The sequence below is a fragment of the Cydia amplana genome, chromosome 4 (genome assembly GCF_948474715.1).
Source record: "Cydia amplana chromosome 4, ilCydAmpl1.1, whole genome shotgun sequence".
NCBI classification, from domain to species: Eukaryota; Metazoa; Arthropoda; class Insecta; order Lepidoptera; family Tortricidae; genus Cydia; species Cydia amplana.
The window spans coordinates 20,987,163-21,013,417 of NC_086072.1; the positions used below are offsets into that span (position 1 = coordinate 20,987,163).

Consider the following 26,255-nt stretch of genomic DNA (forward strand, 5'->3'; position numbering starts at 1 on the left):
GCTCACTTAGCGGTTGCAGTCACAAATGGTTGACTGGTAGAGGATTGCCTTAAGGCGTTAAGTCCGCCATTTGTACTACTTTTATGTAAATTTGTGCAATAAAGTTTAAATAAATAAATAAATTCCTATTTAATAAAAATGTTTGTTTGAAAGTTTTTCATATTATTCTAATAAGAAATTAAAACATTTTGAAATTTTTTATAATGTGTAATTTTAAGTGAAATTGTATATTGTGAGATAAATAAATCATATCATATCAAAAGACATAGAATATAAAACTAAAACTAACTACAATTAAAATAACTAAAACTAAAAATTAAAAATACCTATCAAAATTTGGTGCCCTCGGGAGGGTGCCCAATATGCAGGCAGCGTTCCCGCGCTGGATTGCGATTGCAATTCTCTGCGCGAGAAAGCTGCCCGCGCGGGGGTCGCCCGTTGCCTCCCTCAGCCGTTTCCCGAGCGCCTTGTGGAGCAACTGTGCACCTCTGCCCCACGAACCAAGCGTCTCGACGCCAAATGCGACAAATTCGTATGGAGCGCCGAGACAGCTGTATTTGGCTACCTTTTGACGCTCCCGAGTGTCCGCCGCCGCGCCAGCACGCCTGCTGGTCGATGGGACGTAGGACGCCGCTAGCGTGTCAGCACAAGTGGCGTCCCATACCAACGCACGACCCATCTTCAATTCAATTCAATTCAATACTTTATTTCCAAGAATATGGTACATACAAAGTTGGTTAGTAAAAGGTGTTAGGTCAGCATATTCTGCCGGCATGCATCGGCGTAGAAATATTTACATAACTATGTACATGTGGAGTCAAATTAAATATTAAAATTATAATTCAGTCAGTTTAACATTAACAAAAAATTAATTAAGAATTCATAATAAATATCAATTAAAAAATTCATCTATAGAGTAAAAACATTTTTCAAGTAACCACTGAAACATTTTTTTTTCAAATTTACATGTCGGTAGAGTTTTGAGGTCATCTGGCACTCTATTAAATATCTTTACAGCCATATTATAGACATTTGACTGGGACACTTTCAGCTTCTGCGCAGGTTGATATAGCTGTAGTGGCTTCCTGCTGGGCCTTTGCTTATTTACCACTTCATCGTGAAGTGGAAAAAGCTGGGGCTGTTTTTTGACAAATTTAGTAATTTCTAAAATGTACTGACAAGGCAATGGTAGAATTTTAAGTTCTTGAAATATTGGTGTACAGTGGGCGAGATATTCGCTTCCGCTTACAGCTCTGATGCAAGCTTTTTGGGTCACGAATGCTCTTTGGATATCAGTACTATTACCCCAAATAATAAGTCCGTAACGCAAAATTGAGGCGACATAACCATGATAGGCGGACATTGCAGCTTCTCTTGATGCTATAGATCTAAGCCGCCGCAATGCAAAAACAAATCTATCCAATCTGGAACATACATTTTCAACGTGTGCTCTCCAATTTAAATGTTCATCTAGAGTAATACCAAGAAACGTGGTTGAATCAACAAGTTCTACATTAGAATTGTTACAATTAACATTTAGGTTAGTATTAGTAGAGTTACGAGTTTTAAACTTAATAATTTTAGTCTTAGCCAAGTTTAATTTAAGACAATTATTTTCCAACCATCTAGTCGTATTATGCAGTTCGTTAATTGCTTCATTTTCTAGGTCACTATTATTGCTAGACTTTATGATTAGGGTAGCATCATCAGCAAACAAAATGCATGTATGTTTTAGTATGTTCGGCAGGTCATTAATATATGCTAAAAATAACAGAGGACCGAGTATGCTTCCCTGTGGGACGCCACAATTACTTGTTTTTGATAGAGACTTGTAGGTGATTTTCTTTTTCTGGACTATTTTAGTAATTTCTGTGTATTGTTTTCGCTCAGACAGATAGCTCTTGAGCCAGTCATTAGCCTTTCCCCTAATGCCATATTTTTCTAGTTTTGTTAATAAAATTTTGTGGCAGACGCTATCAAAGGCTTTGCTCATATCTAGGAAAACTGCTAAGATAGGTTGGTTGTCATTAAGTGATTGGGTAATATGTCTAACTAAAGCAAAGCAAGCATGAGATGTAGAAGTACCCTTTCTAAAACCAAACTGATTTGGATGGATAACATTAGCACTGTCGAAGAAATTATTAATTTTATTGTACAAAGCTTTTTCGAAGACTTTAGATAGGACCGGTATTAGTGCGATTGGGCGATAGTTATTTATTAAACTCGGGTCACCCTTTTTGAAGAGGGGTTTGATAATGGTTAATTTTAAGCGATCAGGAAAGCAGCCTTGCTCAAAAGATAAGTTAATCAAGTAGCTGAGAGGTGATGCTATTTGGTCTGCACATTGTTTTAATAACTTAGTTGGAATTTCATCATAACCGGTTGAGTTAGTGTCATTTAAAGATTTTATTATTTTTATTACGTCATACTGATCTAAGGGAGAAAGAAAAATGCTATTATTAACAGTTTTTATGCCTGGAATTTCATTATAAGTATTTGCATTTACATAGGAGTTATTGATGTAAAAGTCGTTAAATATCTCACACAATTTCAAAGGGTCATCTAATACTTTGTCATCAATTTTAATGTTTATAATTTCAGATTTGTTAATATTTAAGTTAAGATTATCTTTTATTACATTCCATGCTGCTTTACCCTTATTTTTGGAATTATTTATATAAGAAGCATTATTAAGTTGCTGGGCCTTGTGAATGCACTTTTTTAGTAACTTCGAATATGCTAAATATTTGTGTTTGTTATACTTTTTGTTTGTGTGCTCTTTATGGTATTTAAAGTATAAATTTCTTTTTTTGACACATGATTGCTTTAGCCCTTTCGTAATCCATTTATTTTTTATAGGTTTATTTCTTACTAGTTTATTTATAATTGGAAAGCATAAGTTGAAAAACAAGATGATTAAGTCATGAAACTCTTCAAATGCAATATTTAGATCCAATGCCTCAAAAACTTGGTTGAAAGAAAGGCATGAAATGTACTCATAAAATTTGTCTACATTTTCTTGACTATAGTCTCTCCTTTGTTCAGTATATTCTACAGACTGTCTGGGTTTCGAGTGTTCAGATATCTGAAAGGATATAGATTGTCCAGTATCGTGGTCAGACAGCCTAAGTTATGTATGTTACATGATACATTCAACATATCCAAGTTAGAGGCTATTAAATCAATACAAGACTTTTTTCGGGTTGGCGACTTTACATGAATGTTCAATCCAAATTTCGTTAAGAGAGATATTAGTTCTTTTGTTTGGTTACTATTTTTTAAAACATCGATATTCCAATCTCCGCAAAGTATCATTTTTTTATTCTTTTTACGTACAAGACTATTTAACAATTGTTTAAACTTATGAATAAACAGCCCTATGTTATGACTAGGTATTCTATATATGCATACTATTATTAAATTAAAATCAGTTAACTCGACACCACAACATTCAAAATAGTATGGAGTACATAGTTTAGCAGTGATTTTTAGTGGTATATATTCTAGACCGTGCTTTAGTAATATACACGAACCACCTCGTCGTTGGTGTTTTCTTGAAAAATATGATGCTAAATTGTAGTTGTAGTAGTCTTCCAGGGAATCAGTGACATCCCGTCAGGGCGCTTACCGTCGTTCCGCACTATTTGGGGCTCCAGAGCGGCGGGAACGCCGGCACTGACGAGCGCCCTTCTCAGGATGTCATTGAGGGCGGAATGGCGAGACAGGCGGCCGGCACCCGAAGAACAGGCGAGCCCGTGGTGACCGAGGCTATCAACTTCAGATCCACATGAAGCGCAGTTGTGGTCGGCACAGACAGCAACTCCTAGCCGGAGACCAGCGGCTATGCGAAGCGTCTCTGGGTCTATAAAGGTGCCGGTGTTAGGCGAGGGATACGCGTGTAGCCACTGACCTGACTCTGGCTGAGATGATGCCAGAATCCTCGCTCGGTCCCTGCCTGTCGCTGTGTCCAGAAGTGAGTTTAGCGTAGAGACTGAAGCTATGTTATCCCAGGCCCTTTGTATCTTCGGTCGAGACGGAAAATTTTGACTTGGTCCAGCTAGCCATGCATTCGAGGCCTCAACCAGGCACGCGATCTCGCAGTTTGTAGCCGGAGAGGCTTTGAGAATATTACCTGCGAGATCGGAGGTGCTATGAATTGAGGCCAAGAATGCCGGCAAAGCAACACTTGAAATTTTACGGGTACCCAAACCACCATACCTTATCGGTAAGGTGGCTTGAGTCCATGCCTGCTCGCTAAATCGGATGTTCAAAATTGATTCAATTTGGGATTTTAAAAGTAGGTCAAGAGGTCGGAGTAGATGGGGGTATTTCCAGATAGGGCAACAGCGGAGCAGGTAGGTAAATTTTGGAATGAGTAGACAAAATTTTAGAATAAACAGTGCAGAATGACTGCTAATTTTGAGAAGGCGGTCCGAATAGTCACTAAATTTTGAAATAGATTTACTCAGAAGGGGAGGGATGGCTTCATCGAAGACGGGTGCTCCGAGAAGATGTAGACTGTCTTTAGATATATTTTTTTATTATCAATCTAGAAATCTAATTCTGCACATATCGTTTCAGTAAGTTTTTCGCCCTTTATTACCGCAAATTTAGTGTTATTATGTTTTACTATAGGTATAGTTTCCGTAGCTTTCAAGTTCCATCAGATTAAACAGCATGCAATCAAACTTTGCTCGTTTCGTGAGGCCATTCGGGTCATTACCATTAAGTTCAGAAACCAACAGTAGAAAAAATACCAATTACCTATAGGTACTTACTTACCTAGTTACTTATACATATAGGTTTTTTTTGCAACGAGTTTTTTATCGGTCGATAAAAAATGTCTAAGTATGTATTTATTTTGTTTTCTTACAATTAAGAAGTTTAAAAACTGTACCCCTTTCCAACCACATCCTGTATAATACGTAATTTTATATGACCACTTTTGTAACATTAATTTTTAAAGGGCATGGCATTTAAATGTATTCTATAAGTCTATAATTAATTAAAAACTAAAAATCAATCAAGAGTAAATTATAACGTATCTTTCTAAGCATTGTTTGTATTACCTACCTACGGGTTCGTGTACAAAAAAGCAATGCCACTGGCAAAATATCAATGCGATTGCGATCTGCCATCGATATGACCTTGACAATTTGTCACGCGACAAATCCATTTGAGTCATGAACCTGCAATGTTGTTACGTTATGCCGTTTGCAAGAATTCGTATTCCTAATATTATATTTTATACTTATAAACTTATAATATTATCTTTTCCAAATTTCCCATTCATCTTAAACAACCAAATTATATTAAAATAATCATACAGGGTGCTTCCTGTAACAGGAGCAATAAATTAAACTAAAGGCTGTACTCCTCAAACTGACCAACATTTGTTCAGCAACTTTTAAAAATTATGAATTCTTTAGACTTCCTCTTTTTCATACAAAATAAATATTGCCTTCAATGTACGCTGACATCAGTGTGTTTGACGTTGCTTGTCACGCTTTAATCATAACAAAATTTGCAATACATTGCGTCTTAGAATAAACTTTAAAGTGTAATAAAAATCAAAACACGAGTTATTTTCAAAAGTTGCTGAACAAATGTTGGTCAGTTTGAGGAGTACAGCCTACAGTTTAATTTATTGCTCCTGTTACAGGAAGCACCCTGTATAATTAGAGTAGAACATTTCATTCTAGCAAAAATTAGCACTTCCTGCGTTGCAACGCAGTTTTCTGAGCCAAGAAATGGTTTTCGAAGGCTCCTATTAATTTTAAAATTTTTAGGTATCCAAAGACATTATAAAGTTGAAGCGATAAACCCCTATTTTATTTACGTCAAGTGGAAGTACATAAATAGGTACATTTTATTAAAAAAAATAGTTTTCATGATTTTGTTTCATACCACTTTTATGGTATTCGGCTAGGCATTGTCTCACATGTGCTATATACTTACAGATGATCCAATTTCTAGGTACTTAGGTTGATTGCGGAACTCTAAAAACGTTCGATCATCCATTGATGTTTCTTGGAAGTTTTCAGTGAGTATCAGATTATGACTGGGCTTGGGACTTTTGGGTGTTTACCGTAGTTCTATTAGAATCCATGGAGTCGTCATATGCTAAACTAATTGTAATTCGAAGTCGAAGTCAAAGTCAAAGTCTAAAAATAAAACGTTATATTACATGTCATGGTTTATGTTGTTACATCATTATTAACGCATTATAATGGAGTTCAGACCAGCTATCATCGTCGCATTTTTATCACCTGTCATGCCATGCGTCACTTTCGCACTTACCTACATATTTGTTAGAACGTGACTAGGGTTACCAGATCCAAATTTGGAATTCCCTGACAAAATTCCTGATTTTCGTTTTTTTTTCCTGACGCTCGTATCGGCGAGCGACGGGGGGGTCTAGCCATATGCGATATCTATTTCTTAAAAAGTAAATTTGAATGATGTACCTTCTTATGCACATATTGTTAATTCACTAAAATTCCTGACGTTTTCGTATTCCGGCCGCATTCCTGACACACGGCCAAAATTCCTGACGTTTCAGGAAAATTCCTGACGTCTGGTAACCCTAAACGTGACAGCCATGGTGACAAATGATAACGAGCCGGCCATCTTAGCCCTACTGGATTAAAAACTATTGTTAAAAACCTATAGTCGAAATTTATGACTTCAATACTTATTACCTTCATGTTTTCTGAAGGATACAAGCAGTTATTACTTTCCTGTAGGTAAGGAATTGGATATGTAGTAATCTAATAATGCGTGTAAGTACTTACATGCGTGTTCTTAACACATAATGAAATTTAAAACACAATTAATACAAAAATATATATCTCTACTACCTACTAGGTAATTTGTCAGTACGAGCGAGATGCATAGAAAAATTAGAAAGTAATTATAAATTAAGTTACGTTTACGCTCGTTTAAGTCAGTGCCAAACTGATAGTATCTGTACAGGTGTTTTTAAAGTAAATAAAAGATGTGGAAAGCAGTGGTAGCACATAATATAAGTAACACTAGGTACTAATAGGTAATTAAGAGCTGTGCAATTTAAAATGAAAGAGTTATTTTCCGAAAAAAGTGATTAGACATGTTCTTTCTTTCCATGTAGTGTAAGCACAACCTACTCTTCATATATATTAAACCTGAGACCCTGTCTAAAATTAACACCGGTCAATACTCCTACACCCAATAAAAGCTAGTTCCACTAAACTATTCTAGGCTTACAAATAATGGACAATCAATACAATATCATACAGTTGGAATGTAACCAATCTATAGGCAATCTATAGGTCAAATCATATCAGAAACGTCCAAGGAATCATTCCAAGTGGACAATTTATCGAATTCGCAAGAGTGTGGAATAATGTGTTATAATACCACCAGAAACATTAACATTTCTATGAAAATAGGCACTCCCACACTTTTCGCTATAGTCGGTGCAGTTAATAAATCACTACATAGTAAAAAACAAAGTCGCTGCCCGCTGTCTGTCTGTCTGTATGTATGCTTAGGTCTTTAAAACTACGCACCGGATTTTAGTGATCCAAGAGGAAGGTTTATGTATAATTTGTTAACCCGTGCGAAGCCGGGGCGGGTCGCTATTATAGTAATAAATACTAGTCATTAAAAGATAAGTAGGTATCTCTTAATTACTAGTATAGTAATTAACTACTGATTTAAACTTACACGAATTTTACACCATCAAAAGATACCTACTTATCTTTTAATTACTAGTATAGTAATTAACTACTGATTTAAACTGTCACGAATTTAACACATTATTAAATTGTACAACGGAACTTAATCGCGTATTTCAGTTTTAAGATTTACCTCCGACGTTTCGACGTTCCGTAATTAACTAATTGTAGTTAACTAATTATTACAAATTTAAGTAAATTATCCATTTTCTGTTGTACAGTCGCCATCAGATATATCGGAGAAGTCAAGGTGCTCACAAATATCTGAGCACGCCTCTATTGTCAAAAGGCGTTAGAGTGCTTGTTCAGATATTGTGAACACCTTGGCCGCTCCAATATATCTGATGGCGACTGTACAACGGATCTTGTTTTATTGTGCTGTTTTGCGACTTGCGAGACTGCGACTGTATTCTTATTCGAGCGACAGAGAGGCCAATAGTTGAACGACCGTACTGATTAGCGCTAGGCCCTCAGCTTTTGAGGTCACACCTCACCTCACCGCCAAAATTGCAAACCTCATCCGGCTTTCGCGAAAGTGAGAGGATTGCATAACGTTCCGGTGTGTGACGCAATGACCTTACTATGACATTAACTTTTAGGGACCGAATTACGCCAGTATTGCAATTTTTTAAACTAAATTACATTTAGTAAAATATTAGCGACCCACCCCGGCTTCGCACGGGTTAAAAAATTATACGTTAACCTTCCTTTTGAATCACTCTATCTATTAAAAAAAACCGCACCAAAATCCGTTATGTAGTTTTAAAGATTTATGCATACATAGGGACAGACAGCGGGAAGTGACTGTTTTATATACTATGTAGATAGAGTGATTCAAGAGGAAGGTGTATGTAAAGGGTGTCCCAAAAAGGACGCAAGATTTGAAATTGATGAAAAACACATTTTTTTTCGTTATAATATATTTGTATATAAAATCTTGAAATACATAAAATAGGGTTATTTGTGGAACGGGTCACTGTTTGGTGCGGATTTTGGACTAGAGGCATTATTGGACCATATTTTTTTCAAAACGAGGCCGGTCAAGCAGTTACTGTTAATGGAGCTCGATATCGCGACATGATAACAAGGTTTTTTCTAGCCGAATTAGAGGATATCGATGTGGAAGCAACGTGGTTTCAACAAAACGGGGCCACTTGCCACACAGCCAGAGAAACGATGCAATTACTGCATGAAACATTTCCTAGTCGTGTGATCTCTCGATTCGGTGATCAAAATTGGCCCCCTAGATCTTGCGATTTAACGCCTTTAGAATTCTTTTTATGAGGTTATTTAAAGTCTAAAGTCTATGCCAATAAGCCCACAACCACTCATGCTTTAAAAGAGGAAATTCGACGCTGCATTGGAGAAATTCAGCCGCATCTCTGCCAAATGGTCATAGAAAATTTTGACAAAAGTGTACGGATTTGCCTGACGTATTATTCCACAAATAACCCTATTTTATGTATTTCAAGATTTTATATACAAATATATTATAATGAAAAAAAAGTGTTTTTCATCAATTTCAAATCTTGCGTCCTTTTTGGGATACCCTTTATAATTTGTTAACCCGTGCGAAGCGCTAGTTAAGTATATATCATTGTTACATTGTAGCTGTCTAATTTTTGCGTGCTTTCATGTGCATATATTATTGTTGGTCAATACTCACCAGCAACGTTGGTTGTTTAAATATACAATGAAATATGAGATGTAATGGAAAAGTCTCACTTTATGTAAAATTTCTATAAAAAATTGTCCCGTTTTTATTGCTTAAAAATAAGGTTCAAATAATTCCAAAAAGCTAGTTGCCAAAGTAGCTTTTTGTCGTAATAAATCGCATTTACATCAGCAAATAAACATAGTCGCAATACAACAAGACAGCCGCGAGGGCCCGATTATGGAACTAGGTTGAACGACAAGAGCACACGTGGCTTCTGAATAAAAACATTGTTGAGGGGAAGTTTTGTATGTAAAAAAGAAAAAGCTAAACTCGGGATTTGTATTGCATCTTGTAACTAAAGTGCGTCTAAGCTAACTTTGCACCGACTTAAAAGAACAAAATGAGGGGGTTTCATTATAAAACGTCATATTTTCATAGAAATTTGACATGAATGATGATATTGCCATACTTTGTCATTGCAAATGCCAAGCAGAGTTAGCTTTGTCCGGCTCTATTTTATGATATGACTACAATTAGTGAATATTTGCCTAAATCGTGTACTTAGTGTAGGTAAGAGCATATACGTCATCGAGAACGTAATTTACTTTCTATACATCTCGCTCGTACTCGCATATTTGTGCGAACGAGATGTATAGAAAGTGAATTATGTTTATGTCAGTGCCAAACTGATGGTAGCCGTAAAGTTCTAAATAGGTAGGTAAGAGATTTCTAGAATTAGTAAATTACAAACAAATAAGGAGTTTGTTAGTTAGAAAAGTCAAGGACCACTTGTTTCTTGCCAAGGGTGGATATAATAATGCCATTTGTACAATCAGGTGTTCAAAATTACCTTGACACGCTCTTATTCTCTTAACAATAAAGTCGCATAAAGGCAGCTGACTGTACCTACCTATAATAGAACACTTGCCATTGATCACGGACATGGTATCTATTTGACTTAATGGAAAAACTCGAGTAGCCTACGCGGCCATAATTCTACCAATAATAGAAGTTTGTCATAAAGGGCTAGTTACACTTAATAGTACAATAAAGGGCCGGAACAATTACCACCGATATTTGACGTTGGAGAATGATTTACTGGCGTTATTCCAATTATAGCAAGCATGCGAGTCGAGGGCTTAGCAAACTATATAGTATGCCTACGATATACTATAACTACCTAACTAACTAAAATAACTGAAATAGATGGCATATACTAAAGAAATAAATCAATATATTTGATAAAAATAATTTTATTTGTTGCCAAAAACCGGCCAAGTGCGAGTCGGACTCGTGTTCCAAGGGTTCCGTCATTAAGTCCGACTACTAGAACTATTTTGTGTATCTTTTTTTTTAATTTTAGACCCAGTAGTGTCGGAGATAAAAGGGGATGGGGGGACGGGGGGGGGGGGGACGGTCGGATAGACAGACAGACGCACGAGTGATCCTATAAGAGTTCCTAAAAGTGGTAGTATACCTACATATAATTTACGCGACTGCCTAAAAGACAACAGGGTCAAAAACATTTTTAGTACGACTTTAAACTCTCGCGTTTTGTACACATATTTAATTACACAAACGGGTCTACCGCGATATAATTTCATTGTTTTTACCTTTAATTCCGACGTTTTAGCTGAGTTGCACCAGCTGTGGTCACGGAAAGACTCACGGAAGGTAAAAATAATGAAATTATATCGCGGTAGACCCGTTTGTGTAATTAAATATATTTTTAGTACGATTTTAGTAGTATTTAAAGCTTAATAATATTTCTTCTTTAAATTGTGTATTGAAAGTCTTCGAAAAATGTATCTGAATCGTCAACTTTTGTAATCGTTACAGGAAAGACGCGTTTTTCCAAACGTTTTTGAACCAATATTACAGTGGAGTACTTTTTGAGTTCTTAAAAAACAGTCAAAATCCAAAAATATTATTTCACACCACAACACAGTAGTCTAACCAAAACGTCCATTTTGAATGGTTATTAATGGAATAACAATGTTAAATGCGCGTATTATGCATGTGCATACGCCTGGCTCAAATATGGAAGCCTCTTCTGGGGCCATGTTACTCTGGTTTTCTTAGCACTCGCCTCGCCGGCTCGCGTAGCAATACCACGTCTGCGCGGACGGTGTGGGAGTTTCCTCCTTCGGGATGAATCAGTGGCAGATTTTTTAATAGCATTCAATCTTCGAGGAATGCGTAGGTACAATCGCCAGATATATCGGAGCGGACGAGGTGTTCAAAAATATCAGAATATTATTGAGCACACTGTAGCGCTGAGCGCTATCTCTTGTTGTATATTACTAGCTAATCAAAATTTTGAATTTATAGGTACTTCTTTTACATAATATGTATTTTACTGATGTCTGTTGTCACTTTCGTAAATAAAGTCAACGAACAACATCTGTTTTAGAATGGATAATTATAATGCGTATGATTTTAAGGGATCAGCAATAAGGTCGTTTGCGTCTGTACCCTGTACCGTGGCCGCACAAGAGGATGCCATGATTGAACCATGCATATGCATAAGCATAATAAGCGCAAGTTTTTACACATTTTTAATCGGGGACTAAATAGTACGCGATTAAGTCCCGTTTTCATTATTAAAAATACATAACAAGCGCATTTAACATTGTTATTTCATTCATACTCTAGCTAAGCCCTTATCAGCGTCTTACTAATTTGTCTATGGCAATAGATACAAGCATAACATCAATCAAGAGAATGTGTTTATGTTCCCCTACCACGAGTGTATAGATAGATCAATTGTAGCAATTAATTAGATAAAGACGTATGCTGCGCTTATCTTGTTTACTCAGGGGTCTCAGGGTAACTGATTTGGGGATTGTTCATACTGGATTGTAGCAAGATTGTAGCATGTATTATTGTAATACTAGCTACCGCCCGCGACTTTCCTCGCGTGTCGTTAAAATGTTCATCGCCGTTCAAAAAGAAAGAAAAATGTTATGGAGAGATCTGGGGCCCGTTTCTCAAAAGCTTGTAGATTGTAATACAAGCGGATGTCACTTTTTGACAGCTTTTGTTAGAAAGGGACTTCCACTTGTATTACAAGTTACAAGCTTTTGAGGAATGGGCGCCTGATATTTTAAGATAGAGTCCGACTAAGCTCCGATTTGTATCGAGCAAAGTGAGGGAGTGTCATTATGAACGTCATATTTTCATAGTTTAACATCGCATTAATGATAACTCCTCACTTTGTCATTATAAATATTGCATTTGAGAGTTATATTGGTCAGAGTCTATAATAATGTAGATTGGAAAGACGAAAAATGATGAAAAACGAATCCCTATTTATATAGATAGGTACAAGAAACGAAACTAAGTATAAAGTTTCTCCGTCTCACTCTGTCTGATTGTGTTGAAAGAATATGATATTAAGAATTACTAAGAGCAATAACAAGTAATATTTATAAACATAAAATATATGAAAGCCTTAAGGTAAAAATTATAAGCTACATATAACTACAACAACCTAACTAAAACTATAAAATAAAAATGTTATGGACGAGAGATCTGAAATTTTTAGATAGAGTCCCTGTAGTCTAACAATGACCTACCTACTTATTTTATGATCTAAGTAAATCCTACACGCATGAGTGCCTGACCATCAATACCATATACGACTAAGTAGGCACTTCCCAGTCCATACACACAAAACTTACTACTTGACAAAATCTGGTTCCGTATTGAGCATGTCACGTACATTCGTACAATAGTCATACAAAGGGCCATGGGTATGTTTTCATTGGTAGCGCTATTTAGTGGTTGGGCTAGCCAGTATAATGTGATCTTGAAATATTTAATTACTATTGGAAATGGTTTGCATCGGCCTCTCGTATACTTCGACCTAGAAAATGCTCCCGGGACTGAATTTGTATCCCAAGAATCGGGAATTCCCGGTTCCGGGACAGGTTTTGTATAAAAAAACTAGTACCTTGAACATACTTCGACCTTATACCCTTGAAATAACGTTTATGAAGTGCCAATTGACAGTGTGGACGATGTTATATAACAACCAAAGAGAATAGAGTGTATAGAGAGTTACTGTCATGGTAAATTATGTAGCCACAGTAAATTTACTGCCATCTTTCGACAGTAGGCCAAAGGTGGCGCCATCGCTCGCAAAGATTGCACCATACCTTTGGCCTAGTGTCAAGTAGATGGCGTAAATTTTTGACATTTAACAAATTGACACATACTTATCGGTGAAATAATGAGGATCAAAGTCAAATGGCGTTCTAACACTTCTAACAGTTTAAGGGTCGGTTGCACGAAACTGTTGGTCTTCGTTAAAGAGTTCGCTAAATTTTATTGTATATGGAAAGTTTCACAGTAAACCGCCGCGGTGCGCCGGGTGTTGTTAATCTTCTGTCGAATGATGGCAGTAATTTACTAATTTAAATAATTTACTTTCACAATCCGCCTCTATTTCAAATTCTCTTTGATAAAAGCCAAGTGTATTGCAGCCTCGCCAATGCTCGGCAAGCGTTTAGATTGTCTCCTGTTCAACATTTTCAATGGTGGTCATACAAAGCCGCTCAACAGCTGATATCCTGCGCTTTGTGCGCGTGCGCGTGCATTCAAATCTAAGTTGATCTTGCATTCTACATATGTATATGTATATACATTTCATTCTATCAAGACGACGCGGCCTTATAGGTAGTTAAAGTTTTGTGCTTAAAATACTTAGTTATTACTCCTAGGGCAGTTAGGGCCGCAAAAACTAACTGAAACATAATACATGCAGTATTGGCATACACATTAAAATCGTAATACATATATATATATATATATCATCATCGAAACGCTAAGCCCGTGCCATGAGTCACTGACAGTGTCAAAACTGACATATAAGCTATCGAGAACGTAATTTACTTTCTATACATCTCGTTCGCACTAATATGCGAGTACGAGCGAGATGTATAGAAAGTAAATTACATTATCGATGGCGTTTAGGTCAGTGCCAAACTGATAGTAGCCGTACTGGAAATTATAGTACTAACTGGGATATAAACGCGAAAATCAAAGTTCGCAAATCGCTCTAAATTCTAATTACACCTTCAGTAAAAGAGAAAGACACCGCAATTTGCGAATTTCGGTTTTCGCGGTAGGCCCTCTGCACTTGGTTTATAATAAATAAAATAAATATTACAGGACATTATTACACAGATTGACTAAGTCCCACAGACAGTAAGCTCAAGAAGGCTTGTATTGTGGGTACTCAGACAACGATATAAATATAATAATAGGTATACAAATACATAAATACAAAGAAAACACCCAAGACTCGGGAACCAATGTCTTCAATATTCCAGTCATAGTTTATAGTCATGAGATCACTATTACCCTTTAACCCTAAATATAGCCCTATTTAAGTATCCTTTCGCCCCGAGTTTGTAATGGTCGTGTTCATAAAAGGCGCAGTGATCTGCACATTCTGCGATGCACATGCACTTGCCCATTCACACGAGAACTGCCGTAAAACAATACCTGCTGCAGGTACTGTTAGGTTAAACCTGCACTATGCCATTAGGTATATTTGCCTAGTTCCTTAGAATAGAACCACTTTCAGAAGGCCGATAATAAAGTTGATAAACTACTCTGAACTTTTTACCGTCTTATTCATAACTTAGCAACCTCTCTAAGATTTCTCTTAGAGAGGTTGCTAAGTTAAGTCTCTTTCTAACAAGTCATTAGACTTAAGTAATTACTAATTACTTAGTTGCTTAATCTTTTCTTAACATATTAGTGGCCTTAGTTATCTGTAAGGATTCAGTAGAAACTTCTCAACGTTTTTGTATTTTAAAACGCTTCTCCTTAACGGTTCACCAATTTTAGATAAACAAATAACCTATTGCAATAGAGACTATTTTCATTTTCAGACGTCTCAGTAGCTGTGTGTTAATGTTCCTATATCAGCATCGTTTTAAATTTGAATTTTTTCGTTTTAAAGTTGTGTCAGAGACGCGATGAATAGGTATCGTTGGAGACAGATCATAAAAACAGGTGTGGAGCATCCACATCCACCGATGACCATGATCCTCAGTCATGAGGGAGCGACCACAGAGAGACCACCATATTCTTAATACCCGTGCGTGATTTTGTTTAAGTATTTCTAATATCGCATAGGTAGGCCTTTCAACTCCTGTTGTTGATTTTCAGAGTTGGTACAATCAACTTACCTTTCTAAGTTGTATATCTTGTCCACAGCGTGAATCAGAACCGGAACCCGAACGGCAGACAGGATCCGGGCCCGAACTGCGGTGCGGTTGGGGCGCGCTGCGACCGTGCTGGCTGCAGCGGTTCCGGACCGCGAAATGGGCGCTTTTCTGGCTCTGCTGGGCCGGCGCTGTTCAGGGTAAGTGCTTACAGCCCCATTACTAGTAGTTACATAAGAGCCCGAACGGTAGACAGGATCCCAGCTCGAACTGCGGTGCGGTTGGGGCGCGCTGCGACCGTGCTGGCTGCAGCGGTTCAGGACCGCGAAATGGGCGCTTTTCTGGCTCTGCTGGGCCGGCGTAGTTCTGTTCAGGGTAGGTTGCGCAAAAGTTACTACCAATGGAAGGGCGCTAAATATACCAGCTAAGCAAGTTGGAGAAATTTAGTCCTCCAGTCAGTACCACATACCACAATACTGTATTTAGGAGACCGACACCGATTTAACAATCCGATATGGTTTTGGACTGCTTTGTTACGATCTTGAAGATCGCTGATTTAAATTTCGGTTGGGGTTTTCTATATATGGTCATTTCACTGAGTGAAATGCGTTTAACACAATGTATGACATTATTCTAATTTTTCATAATCATAGTCATGTATAGTGCGATGAAAGCAATAAATGATCCTGTCACGCGGGCTTATTGAGTCACGACAAAAACTCCTATTATGTTTAACTTTGAACTTTATTTCATAAACCATAAGGTATCATTTACAAATATAACTCAAATAGGAGGACCTCGAACGATTTTCATATCGTGCCGTGATACTTCACGTACTACGTATTTGAGATAATTGTTTTTACTAAAGAAGTGACTCTAATGAGTAGACGTTAAAGTTCACTTTCCTAATGAAAGCTCAAGATAAATACGAGTTTTAGGAAGTAGACTAGATTTGCGTTTCACAGACATCACACGCACTGCATAAAATCGAATAAATTATAATCGAAATAACTTTTGGCAAATCCCATATATTGAAGGTTTTTGACGCACGCAATGTGTCACTGTGTCAAACGGAAATGCTTCTAAATGGGACAAATCTTTACTATAACGAAGAATATATTTTAGCCAAATGCGTGCACATCAAAATACAAAATAAAAATACAAATAGGTACAAAAATAAAATTCTAAGCCATTGTAGGATTAACTAGGCCAATTAGCTAGGCTATGTGTGTCTTTTGCATTTTATTATCGATTACTAACTTTTAGGTAGGTACCTAACTTAACCTAACATGACTAGGGCGAGATAACCTTCTGTAGGTACTTAAATGTAATCGGATATTAAGTAATAATAATTCATAATTTATTATTACCTATTTATTCTGTGCAACCTCTATAATTATTTATTTGTCTTTTTTAAGTGTCCAATTCTAGTAATTATTACGTTTGACTTTGACTAGTAACTTTACGTATTCCAAAAGAGTCAATTATTCTTTTATATTTTTGATGTTTATTTTAAACTACCTAAATGAATAATTTCACTCTGAAAAAAATAATACAATAAGTACTATGTTTATTAAGAAATATTCAAGTGCAACTTAATAACACTAATTTACATGCATATAATTTATTTAAACTGAATTACTCGACAGGTTTAGGTTAATTTCTCAAATAAAACAATACTCTCACCAAACTACGAAACAACGCGAACATTCGTAACCGTTGAACAAACGTAGTAATTAAATGACGTTAATTTGTTCCTAAAAACACCGTAAGGTCTGTACGGTAACTGGATTTGGTAGGGCTCGATGTTTGAGTTAGGAGCGGTGCAAGTGAAAAGCGGAAAGCGAGTTAAGGATGACTCACGCTAGAACAGCCCGGGCCCGGATCGAGGGACTGACACTTCATATCATAATGGATCAATTCTAAAATGGCATTTCATTAAATGATCAAATTCTATGATCTGGCCACGATAGATACAAGAATGTCCGTCTACCATAACAAAAAGTAATTATTGACGCCAAAACCGTTTCTTTTTTATAGTGACGTTGCGTTGCAAGACCCAAGTCCTCTTTTTTAAATCTGTACGTATTGCGTGGATGAACAGGTTTTTTTATAATATTTTGGGAGCTGGCTTCGGCTGTTTTGTGATAAAATTCGGCTGGTTTGATTAGTGGTAAATAAATTATTTTTAGTCAAATCTTAGAAAAAAATTATAATCTCAATTGTTTTTTTTTCTTTAATGATTGGTAATTCATCTATAATTTTGGAGAAATTGTAAAGGGTGACTGAAGCTGAAAGCTCTTGCAGCTTTTTCAGCTTAAGCTGTTTCACCTGCTCCTTATTTTCGTATCTAAGTAATTAATGTATAAGTTTGGCGTATAACATACAAATAATTGTCGTATCGACCTAATTTTACTAAAAGCGTTTTTTGTGGCCTTCGGGTGGATCACCATAATACTTGACGCCAAACGCCCATCACTTGCGCCGTAACATAAAATTAGTATTCCGCAGTTTGCGAAAAGCATAACACAACGAAGAAAGAGGTTTACCCAGTTGCGCCGCACTGGGCGAGAAATATGTAACACATAATACAAATGACGTAACCGTATATGCTAAACCACATGTATTGAAGCTATTTTGATCATGAAGATCCTGTCTTGTTAATAGACTTCAAAATTCCGAAGAAGGGAGTTACATTCTCAATTCGCCCCGAGATAGGTATTTCTATTTTTTTTGCTGCTGCGCTGCTGGCCCATCTGTTTTTTTAGGGTTCCGTACCTCAAAATAAATAAATTGAAATTAAATTGAATTGAAAAGGAAAAAATGGAACCCATATAGGATCACTCGTGCGTCTGTCTGTCTGTCTGTCCGACAGGGTTAGTGGGATGGTGCAGGTGTTATAATAGCAGATTAGCCTTGAATTACCTTCTTAGTTTTGCTAATATTGTAAAAGCTGCTATTTAAGTTAAGACCTCAAGATTTGTAATTTATAATTTTGCCCCAGTTTTAATATAGGTACCTTTAATAATCTCAGGCATTGTGCGCAATAACATCTATTTATTCCCTCAATACGGGGCAAAATGCCGCCTGCCCCGTATTATATCGCAGTGCATTAACACCGTAATTTCCCCCGGGGCAGGACGACACCGGCGCCAGATTAACCTGGGAACCACTGTGCCCTATACACAACTTACCCTATAACATAAGTTGGAAGCCACTGTAGCTTTCCTATGAAGATATCAGTGCCAAGGATGTCTTTAATTGGGAGCTATTAAATTCTATATGGATAGGTGGACGGAAAAAGACCTGCAGGGGCCCGTTTCTAACAAAAGCTGTCAAAAAGTGACATCCGCTGGAATTACAGGAAGTCGCAGTCCAATGCGTTGGTCTGACCAGATCCACACCGCTCTTGACTCCACAGTTCCCATGGCTCTCCACATCGCCAAAGACAGAAACAGATGGAGAAAAATCGTAAGAGAGAAGATGATGCAAAAGATCACGGCCCTCAACATTGAGGAATACGACGCAAGGAGGAGGATTAAATTATCTGTATATTCTTAAAGCTTTGGAATGGGAGGAGGCCATTGCCCAGCAGTGGGACACTCTAGGCTCATATATAAATATAAATAAATAAACAAGATTTTATTTAACTTGTAATGTTAAATAAAAGCTTAGGTAGGTATGTAATATCACTAGACTTATATCGTCTGGGATATGAACCGTGATTACCTTTTGTATCGATACACCAAACCGTGATGAGTGGCGAAAGAAAGGGAAGGTTTTTGCCCAGCACATGAAATAGGCTGTCAAAAACGGCCTTCCTAGACTATGTTGTGTGGCGAAAATGTCATTATGTAATATTACACTTTTCTCATCATAATTATTTCACCACACCATACTATATATTAATTATAGTCTCACTTAGAGATGGGTCGTGGGTATTTACCCAATTTACCCACCCAGGTAAATATCCATCTACCCGGTATTTACCCGTATCTACCCAAATGGACGGGTAGATTCATTTCTTAAACCGATATAAACCGAGTTAATGGTTTTAATTAATGTGTGTCATTTAAAATGAAAAGGTTTAGTGAAACCTGCAGTTGTAACTAAGGACTTTTAGTACACTTTTGATAAATATTAAAAAAAGACCGTCATAAGAGTATTTTTTTTAGATTTTAGTAAATTATTATACTGATACGTTGATAATACACATTCGAACTTCAGTCGGCGGGGGGTGTGGTTGGGGGAAGGGGGGTAAAAGTGAACTTTTTCATATTTCTTGGAATCTGTCATTAATATCGAAAAGTGTTGTATGTACAAACTAAAGTACACAGAATTTCCTACAAAAAAGGTTATATACATTATGAGCTTCCCAAGTTGTGACACTGCACATTTTTTTTTTCTTATCATTCATAAGTAGTCTTTATTTTCATCTTTCTAATGTATATTAAAAGCGTTATAAAACATTTCCGGAAGCCAGGGAATGATTTTACACGATATTCATAATTTGACTTATATGTTAAAATCGAACTTCACCTCATAGCAACCTTTTCGTAATTAGTTTGAACATAAATTTTATGTAACATTATTAAAAATTACTTGCCGCCGCGCGATAAGCCGTTCCTATACAATACAATAGGGACCGTGCGCGTTGGCGCCATCTGGTGGCCTGAATCGGAAACATAAACATGACATTGCCAAAGCTAGTGCTGCCAATGCTGCCATCTACCGTTCTCGTACGTTTTCTTGTGCATAGTAGGTTCTGCCATCTTGTGGGCTACATCGGAAGCATAAACTTCACATTTACGCCTCGCGCCAAAAAACTGACGGGTTCTGTGCTGCCCCCTATAGTTCATGCACGCTACCTATAAAACGACAAGCTTAATTTACAAGAAACTTGGCATGAATTTGCGTGTAATATATTTGTGTCTGTTACTTTTCGTTAAGACTAAAAATGTTATACAAAGAAAATAGAGCGATTAGAAGTTTTGTAACCTACCTATTTTAAAACTAGAATAGATCAAAACCAAATAAAAACTACGTCAAAATCCACATTCAAGTCAAGTGTAACTTTAATTTTCATTGGATAAGGTGCAGATTATGTGGACATATAGGTACTTAGGTTAACATATAAGTACGTATAGTACCTAGTCGTTGAGAACATGCGTATTAACTATTTCGCGTAAAATTTTTATATTTATTTATACTCATTGTACATTAAACCTTAATTTACATTACATAAGGTGTTTAATTGAACGACATTTGAAACGGATGTAGGATATTTTAGAACTAATAAATTCAAACGTGCGTGTATCTCAGCCGTGAACACTGAATATTCATTTTATCGCGCAATTGATTCGTTTCGTAATTTCTTTTTAATTACATGCATACCTTTCGCATGTTACAATTTTGCATATTTTTTACTAGCGACCCGCCCCGGCTTCGCACGGGTTAACAAATCATACATAAACCTTCCTCTTAAATCACTCTATCTATTAAAAAACCCGGCCAAGTGCGAGTCGGACTCGCGCACGGAGGGTTCCGCACCATCAACAAAAAATAGAGCAAAACAAGCAAAAAAACGGTGACCCATCCAAGTACTGACCCCGCCCGACGTTGCTTAACTTCGGTCGAAAATCACGTTTGTTGTATGGGAGCCCCACTTAAATCTTTATTTTATTCTGTTTTTAGTATTTGTTGTTATAGCGGCAACAGAAATACATCATCTGTGAAAATTTCAACTGTCTAGCTAAGTAGCTATCACGGTTCGTGAGATACAGCCTGGTGACAGACGGACGGACGGACAGCGGAGTCTTCGTAATAGGGTCCCGTTTTTACTCTTTGGGTACGGAACCCTAAAAACCGCATCAAAATCCGTTGCGTAGTTTTAAAGATCTAAGCATACATAGGGACAGACAGCGGGAAGCGACTTTGTTTTATACTATGTAGTGATTAACTCAGGTGGTGCTGCGGTCGTTTAGGTTATGACTATTACTTACATTATTAGAAGTAAAGAGGACGACCGCTTCTATGGTTATTAACATTTCATTAACAACAACTAGGTATAAACTCCGTTAATGAGTAGGGCTACCGCGTTTAATTTCGCCGCTAGGGGCGCTAGTGTAGACGTCTTTGAAAATGTCAAATTTATGCATAGAAGTTTTGGGGGTTTTAAGCTTTTTTTATCGCTTTTTTCACTAATTATTCATAATTGTGGTAAATCTTTGTCGATCTTGATAATTATAATCATGGTAAACAACATACAGGGTGCTTCCTATAACAGGAGCAATAAATTAAACTGTAGGCTGTACTCCTCAAACTGACCAACATTTCTTCAGCAACTTTTGAAAATAACTCATGTTTTGATTTTTATTACACTTTAAAGTTTATTCTAAGACGCAATGTATTGCACATTTTGTTATGTTTAAAGCGTGAAATGAAACAACGTCAAATACACTGATGTCAGCGTACATTGAAGTCAATATTTATTTTGTATGAAAAAGAGGAAGTCTAAAATATTCATAATTTTTAAAAGTTGCTAAACAAATCTTGGTTAGTTTGAGGAATACAGCCTTTAGTTTAATTTATTGCTCCTGTTACAGGAAGCAGCCTGTATATAGCTCAATAAATGTTAGTGGTTTAAAAAAAGTACCAACTAAAATATATGCAACTAAAATTTTGACGACCGGTCTGGCCTAGCGGGTAGTGACCCTGCCTGTGAAGCCGCGGTCCTGGGTTCGAATCCCAGTAAGGGCATTTATTTGTGTGATGAGCACAGATATTTGTTCCTGAGTCATGGTTGTTTTCTATGTATTTAAGTATTTGTATATTATATCTATCGTTGTCTGAGTACCCACAACACAAGCCTTCTTGAGCTTACCGTGGAGCTTAGTCAATTTGTGTAAAAATGTCCTATAATATTTATTTATTTATTTATTTATTTATATGCAAAATTAAACATGTTGAAAAAACGGACAACGGACGGAGGTTGGAAAGACGTTAAAATACCTTTGTGTACATTAGAACTTATTGATTTTATAAAAATAAGGATAGAAGAATTTTGAGATCTGTTTTTCTGGACCCTACATCTACAGTGGCGCCAACTGGTGAGCACAAAAACTGTAGCCCTCATTTAAAAAAAACTTCTGGTTTTCCTGCTTTACTTGTCTATTGCTATACAATATTACATCATATGCGGCACTTTCTAATTTCATCTCCAAATGAACAAAATATCTGTCGTTCGTGCACCTCCGTAAACCCATGATTTGTGGCGCCCTCTTTGCTGAGTTTTATTTCGGGTCTGTGTCTACTAGACGGCTTCTAACATCAACTAGTCGGAGAAAGAAAAAAAAGTTCGCGCATTAAATCTTTTTTTCTAGTTTAAATTTAGTTTTTTTGCACCTCCTAATTAGTCATATATCTTATATCAGTTTCATTACTCCACTACCTAAAGGTTGTCTGGAAGAGATCGCTCTTGTTTACCTCTGTCTGCACGTATTATTTGTTTTTCCATGTACATTTATTCTGTGGTTGTGCGATAAAGAGGATTTGTATTGTAAATCGTAGAGTTTCGGAAGCTTTTTAGGGTTCCGTACCTAAGGGCTAAAAAACGGGACCCTATTACTAAGACTTCGCTGTCCGTCCGTCTGTCACCAGGCTGTATCTCGTGAACCGCGATAGTTAGACAGTTGAAATTTTCACAAATGATGTATCTCTGTTGCAGCTATAACAACAAATACTAAAAATAAAATAAAATAAATATATAAGGGGGCTCCCATACAACAAACACGATTATTTTGCTCTATTTTTTGTTGACGGTGCGGAACCTTTCGTGCGCGAGTCCGACTCGCACTTGGCCGGTTTTTTAATCAATATTTAGGGTTTTCAGCTTCCCACGATACTTTTATCCCGGGTGCTGTACTTACCTAAAAAAATATTATAAGCTTAAGAAAGTAAATATTATTTAATGCACCAATAATTATGCATTTTTCATACTCGTACATGTAAAACTAAAAGAAATTTTTAATAATGATTATAAAACCAATATCGTGACATTTTCACAAGACGGTGCGGTCGGTTCTTACCCGGCTAATAAAGATGCCGCATAATCATACAGGATGATTTATACACTTTTATATTAAGGCTAAAAATGCAATGAAGGCATTTATTCGGTACTTTATAGCGATTTATAAGCGGCTTTCGTACAGTTTGCATATTTTTGCGGTAAATGAGTATACGGTATACGTTAGATGTTTCAATTATGTGGGTAATATTTCTGAGTAGGGTAGGTGCGTTAGTTTTCGTCCACTTGACGAAATTTGAATATAAACCTACATTGCTCCACAAATTTGGACTTATTGCAATCCTTAATGTCTAAACAATATATATATCTACATATAAATTATATTTCGCAAGTAGCAAATTAAATATCAAATGTGTTATATATTATTTGCTAATCTGTAAAGTGGACGAAAATTAATGCATGGACGGAAACTAATGCATGGACGGAAACTAGGGCAATGACCCTATATCTCTTCTATTGTAGCTGCAAATTGATCTCACAATTTCGTAGTGACTTTAACATAAATACAAAATGGCATTACCCGTAGATAAATGTATTATCTCATATCGTAACTGAGCAAATAAGATAACCACACCTTGGTTTTGCTTTAATGTGGGATTTAAACAGTAAACTAATAAAATTATACTGTACTTAAGATTTAGCTAAGTGGAACACGCTCAAACCTTGTGATATTTTACCTCATTAAAGCCTAGAGCCCGTACCATGAGTCACTGACAGTGTCAAAACTGACATTAAATTTACGCTATCGAGAACGTAATTTACTTTCTATACATCTCGTTTGCACTAATATGCGAGTACGAGCGAGATGTATAGAAAGTAAATTAAGTACGTTCTCGACGGTGTTTATGTCAGTGCCAAACTGATGGTAGCCCTACAGTTCGGACTACGTTAGTACCTAATTAGTCGAGTGGCGAGTATTTTAGTGTAAGTATAGTATAAGTCTGTTTATTTAGTTCCGATCACAATGCTATCCTAAAACTATTGTCACAGTGGGAATTGTTTTAGGATGTATGCTATATCTGTCATTTTGTAATTTTGCCTGTAAATATTATTGGCCTGTAGGTATCTGTTTTTTTTTTCCAATAAAGAAAATAAATAAATAAACTAAAATCGGTCATATGACCAAAAATCGTTCGCACTACAGACGAGCGAGTTACAAGTGAGTAGAAAATGAAAGGCTTGTTCGGACTACGTTAATTTAGATATGCGAGTACGAGCGAGATGTATAGAAAGTAAATTACGTTCTCGATGACGTTTATGTCAGTGCCAAATTGATGGTAGCCGTACAGAAAAGTTCGGAAAAACCGGCGTTTTTTCTGTGGCCATTACGATATTTTTTTATTAACTTTATAGCTACTAAAAGTCACACTCCCAATTTCCCACTCACCTAGAGGTAATAAAGAATTCACGTATTTAATTAATCCCTACCTCCGTCACGACACGGGAACTTTTTAATTAATTCTAACGTGACGTAATTACCACGTAGAAGTTTGATTACCTCGCGTAGATTACCTTCGACTAGATCCCGTATTAATTACGAGAAGTCGGAGAGTGTATGCGGTATTAAATATGATAGTGATATTCGGATGATGACTGCGGCAGCGTTACAGTTGCAACGTTACTGAGGCAGGATTGACGCTGGCCATGACTTCTTTAATGATATGTGAGGCAAATGAGCAGATGGATCGCATGTTGTTAAGCAATATTATTACAATCGCCCATAGACACCTGTAACCAGAACACCCTCCGGTGTAACTGTAGGTAGGGGATACTGTTGTTGTTATCCTAAGGCACCCCAGAGGTGCAAAGGGTATAGAACCAAAAAAAAAAATTCGGCTAGAAAAGCCACAAATCGAGGAAGACCCATATAATTTGAATAAAAATGAAAACTTTAATTTTTCACATGCTATTTTTGTATGCCAATCAATTCCATTCCTATCTAGTATCAATAGTTTCTTTGGGGTCAACTTACGGTAATGTCGAAAAAGCCACAAATTAATAAAAACGTTTTCCATACATTTATGGAGAAATGTGAAATTTAATTCCCATCATTCCTACAGTAATGTCTTCATACAGTATTATGGTCCTTAAATGTAACAGGACTGATTGACCAGATAGAAAAATGTGAATTAAATTTCACGTTTTGTCCATAGTAAATGTATGGAAAAAGTTTTCTTTAATTTGTGGCTTTTTAGTACATTACCGTAAGTTGACCCCAAAGAAACTATTGATACTGGATAGGAATGGAATCGATTGGCATAAAAAAATAGCATGTGAAACTTAAAAGTTTTCATTTTCATACAAATTGTATGGGAAAAGTTTTCCTCGATTTGTAGCTTTTCTAGCCGGAAATTTTTTTTTGGTTCCATACAAGCTTTTGATCCTCAATAGGAATGGCATCAAAAAAAAGTTTGTCAAAAATTACCTTTTTCTCGCACCCTGTATGTTTTTTCCAAAATCTGTAAAAGCCAATCTTCATTAATTTGAAATCGAGCGAAGGTCTTCTAAGACCGTTTTCTCGTAGCAGCACGGGATCTGGTAGCTGCCCTCACTGACCCAAAAAGAAAATCCACCCTGTATATTTATCTTGCATAACGAAATACAAAAACATGAAA

At 36.6% G+C, this 26,255-nt stretch overlaps 1 protein-coding gene across 1 annotated transcript in view; it reads left to right on the plus strand.

The window, feature by feature from the left end:
- Positions 1–26,255, plus strand: part of LOC134647384 (solute carrier organic anion transporter family member 4A1-like) — a 76,219-nt gene that overhangs the window by 9,046 nt on the left and 40,918 nt on the right. The window contains exon 3 of the mRNA XM_063501730.1: positions 15,607–15,754. Coding sequence (XP_063357800.1) covers positions 15,607–15,754 — 148 coding nt within the window. The remainder of the gene's footprint in view (positions 1–15,606; positions 15,755–26,255) is intronic.